Source organism: Siphateles boraxobius, unplaced genomic scaffold (assembly GCF_051911475.1).
Source record: "Siphateles boraxobius isolate OS27281-9 unplaced genomic scaffold, OSU_SipBor_1 25, whole genome shotgun sequence".
NCBI classification, from domain to species: Eukaryota; Metazoa; Chordata; class Actinopteri; order Cypriniformes; family Leuciscidae; genus Siphateles; species Siphateles boraxobius.
The window spans coordinates 4,012,212-4,016,641 of record NW_027508866.1 but is presented as its reverse complement, the minus strand read 5'-3'; the positions used below and the strand labels follow the sequence as shown (position 1 = coordinate 4,016,641).

General features: G+C 38.1%; 1 protein-coding gene across 1 annotated transcript; it reads left to right on the top strand.

Annotated features, from left to right (window-relative positions):
* Nucleotides 1–237: 237 nt before the first annotated feature.
* LOC143749654 (lymphocyte antigen 6D-like) lies at nucleotides 238–3,653 on the top strand. Its single transcript, XM_077242080.1, has 4 exons — nucleotides 238–309; nucleotides 394–510; nucleotides 641–751; nucleotides 3,442–3,653. Exons 1-4 carry the CDS (start codon nucleotides 261–263, stop codon nucleotides 3,507–3,509), a joined length of 345 nt encoding a protein of 114 aa, XP_077098195.1. The 5' UTR covers nucleotides 238–260; the 3' UTR covers nucleotides 3,510–3,653.
* The last annotated feature ends 777 nt before the right edge of the window (nucleotides 3,654–4,430 follow it).

Here is a 4,430-nt window from a genome sequence, read left to right as displayed (position 1 = left end):
CAGAGATAACAATGAGCAGAATGGATTACTATAGAATAGGAAATGATTGCGTAATTATCTAAATGCTTCTGAATAAGTACTGGGAGGGAGACAAAGAGCTTTTACACAGAAGACCCAACCTGTTTAAGTGTCCGATTCCCTTAGTAACTGTCTTAGTTCCATGGGGACATCACAAAGAGTCCTAAACCCACCCCTTTCTGAACAGACATAAAATAAACCGAAGCATTACTTCTGTACAGTCATTCAGTTTCTGACACAAGATGAATCTGCAGGTCTCCGTCATTCTTCTGTTCATTTCTCTCACTGGAGGTACAGAAAACAGCAAGTATTGAAATGTATTATTTGCTAATCATACTGTAGAGTGCTAACTCAATGTCTCTCTCTGTCTGTAAGGTTATTCTCTCAAGTGTTACTCCTGCACATCTCTGTTGGGTTCCTGTGATGCAAATGTGACATGTCCAGATGGATTTACTAAATGTTCAAGCATTACGGTTGAAACACCCATCATCGGTAAGTCCAGTGTAATGTGGAGATCTGCTGTATAAGTGATACTGCTGGAGAGAAAGTTTCCACTTGTTAACTGCTAATCTTGGAATTGTTTTATTATCTTATTATATGTACATGTATGTCTTTTTTACAGGTTCTTCCACAACTAAAGGGTGCGCAGTTGACTGTGTATCAGGGACTGTAACGATAGCAGGAGTGACATCGACTACGAGCTGCTGTGACACTGATCTTTGCAATGCCGCAGGTATTGGCCTATGTTTGATCATGCTATCAGTTTCATCCACAGTAACTTAAAATGAGGAAATAATACCAACAATAATTCAATATAATGGCCATCGGAATTTTTTTACTGGAGTAAATTAGGGGTGTTCCCGAAGCCAAATACCTTATCTAAAATCGCTATGCAATAATGAGTGAAGTGAATGAGTGAGAGTAAAAATGAAATGAGCGTAACTCCGTCTATGCGTGCATCTCTCAGAAATCAGAGCTTGGCAAGAGTAATATCAACTCAAATACTACATACATGTTCTACAATATGATATTGTATATTATTGTATGTATATTTAAATGATTTAAGCCGTGCACAATATGATACTCGAATGAATGGAATAAGCACGATCACAAATCAAACAGCGCGTTAATTGCCGTCTCTGCGCGTCTCCGTCTCTCAGCAACCAAACCAGCTCTAAATAGCCTATAATCAACTAAGCTTCATATACATTATTTACTACTTGATGTTATGAATTGCCTAGACACAATTTTAAGCAGAACATTTAGTCTTAAAATGACACTTAATTCAGAGAAAATCCATATAATTTATACATCATACATTAGTTCTCATTCGGGACGATGGTCCACCGGGTAGCCTCCAAGATGCAGCCTTTCGTGACCTTGAACTCCTCTGTGAGGTATTTTCTGTTAAATAAAACAGAAGATGCTCATCCAGATATTCAAAGAAGATAAACGATCAAACCACAAAATAATGGCAAAAATAATAAATATTACTACGATATTCATGTAATACGTGTTTATATTCAAACTATTTTAGACCGAATAGGACGCCAACCACTGCGGAGTAGCCCAGCAGTACCGTGACTCGTCCTAGACATAAAAACAAAGAAATAGCTTTCGAAAGGCTAATACAGTTTTGTTTTATTAACCACTAGAGTGGCAAAAGTTACATAGAGTACCTTTAAACATGTTTGGTTAGTTCACTAACAATTGGACATTCTGTCATTATTTACTCATGTCGTTCCAAACCCGTAAGACTTTCGTTCATACAAAATATATTTTAATGAAATCTAAGAGCTTTCTGTCCCTCCACTGAAAGTCTACCCAACTAGCACGTTCAAAGTCCAGAAAGGTAGTAAAGACATCATTAAAGTAAAACATGTGACTCTGGTTTAACATCAATTTAATGACGCAACATGAGTGCTTTGTTTGTGGAATATTTTTTTTTTTACCACTTCATGAACAGAATGCTCCAATGCGTGTTTACAAGAGCATCACAACACATGCTTGTTTTGTAGATGCGTGTTCAGACATTGAACACGTGTGAGAGATTAATAATTGCAAACAAAGCCAAAAAGAAATTACAGTTGCGGTCAAACCACTGGAGTCACATGGATTACCTTAATGATGTCTTTACTACCTTTCTGGAGTTTAAAAGTAGTAGATGCGTAGCTATCAACAGAGGGACAGAAATATCTCTGATTAATTAAAAAGATATTAATTTGTGTTCTGAAGATGAACGAAAGTCTTGCGGAGTAATTCATGACAGAATTTTCATTTTGGCTGAACTAAGCCTTTAATAATTCCCACACTTACATTTTTTATTTCGTACATTGATATCTATGACTATTATTCTAAACACGAGAGATAATAGAAAAACACTGTTGGTGTGTTCAAAATTTTGTCAGGTAGTGTAAAACTGTATTTTACCACTTTAGCATAACATACACTAAACCAGGGTGTCCAATCCTGCTCATGGAGGGCCACATTACAGAGGAGTTTATTTACAGCACCAAGTAATAACATCTGAATCCGCTTATAAAGGTCTTCAAAATCACTGACCTCTGTGGCAAAGACACCTATGCACTGAACTCATCACCAGTATGGTGAACAAAATGTGTAGATACATACCAAATCATTTGTTGTGGGTGTCTTCTTTTAGTTCTTTCCGTGCTGACACATGCATATATCGCCCTTTTTTTCACGGAGAGTGGGACGTGTTCTGAATAGTCTTCCACTCGCCATAGACATCGTGGTGTCACTTTCTGTTTTTTTGTGACTTCCATCAGACCTTTTATGAGGAAAATTAAAAGACAATTAACATTAAAAATTAAATAAAAACTGAAAATTATAGGATAAGCCCAGCATTAATAAATACACAACACATGTATTGATCACTGTTAGTTCATGTTTGTTAATGCTTTAACTAATGTTATCAAATGAGACCTTATTGTAGCATGGAAATCAACGCTGTAGCTAAAACGCGGAATTTAATTTATTAGGGCATTCCTCAAGTGGAATGGATTTGACTGACGGTGCTCTGAAAAGTGAACAGACATATGCGCTGAATTAGAGATGGTAAATGTGAGTGGGTCCAATATCATTGGTCTTAAAAAGTGTGTGGGTCTTATTTGTCCCACACATACACAAAGGTTCTGACGCCCATGTTGATGAACAAGTGATTGTTAATAAGCAGCACAATATCAAAAGTAGTCAAAAATAGGTCAAAGCTATAAATGTAGCTATAAGGAGAAGCTTATGAATTAGTCTAGTACTTTCAGAGTTTTTTATTGTTTTTAAAAAAATGTGCAATTGAACAACAATGAACATGCAGTTTTCATAACTATTATTATCAATGTTATTATTATTATTAGCAGTAGTTGCAGTGGAGTGTTATACTAATGTCCTTCCTGTCTTGATTAGATGGCGTGTATAAGGGAAGCTTCCTCTTGCTGGTGTCTCCTCTGCTCTTCTACTTCCTGTTTCAGTGAGTCCAGCTGAACTTCAGATTCTACAGCAAAGACCATCAAACAAACTCAATATGATACACAATCTGAATAAAGCTTGTTTGTTGCTCTGCTGTTCTTTGGTTTAAGGAACTGAAAATATATAACATTAAAAATGACTGCATTAAAACTACCACATTGATTTTATTTACATAAATGAAAAATTAATTATAGTTTGTTCTTTGCCATTTTAAAAAGTGTGATGAACATCTGTAATAAAATATTTACTTATGTGTATTAAACATCTCTCTCAGTGAGTGCATTTTTTAAAACTTTTGGTTCAATTAGTAAGCGTCATGGGTGGTATTATATAAGTAGAGCACAAAGACAAAGAGTGGAAGAACACAATCCATGTGTTAGACCTGCTGATACCGCGATTTACAAACTTAGATGTGGGCCAAGGAAGGATGTCGAAACTAATGAGCTGAAAGGGCACAACAACTGAATAGAGGTCTAAATCACCTATGTTGAAGGTAAGGTTTAGGTTAACAACATTAGCCAAACAACCTAGCCAGCTACCTCTTCGTTGCATATTGAAATACATCTGTTTATCCAATTTAATTGTTGTAAACACATGCAAGACATTTTATGTGAGCATGCAGGGGAGGGGAGGCAAGACAGAGCCAGCATGACAGTCCAGAAAGTCTCTAGAAGGGACCAGGGAGGGACGGGAGGGTTGCGCCAGGGAGGCTCAGGCGGTTCTGAATTCCTGGCTGAGGGCCAGGGCGTAACCGGCGGGACGGACCAGGGAGACTCCGGCAAGTCTGGAGTCCTGGCTGAGGACCAGGGACGTGTCGGCTGAGCAGGCAGCCAGGGCGGAGCAGGTTTGACAGGCGTCCAGGGCAGAACAGGGCTGAGCAGGCCAGGCAGGCGTCCAGGGCGGAGCATGAGAGTTGACGTGGGAGT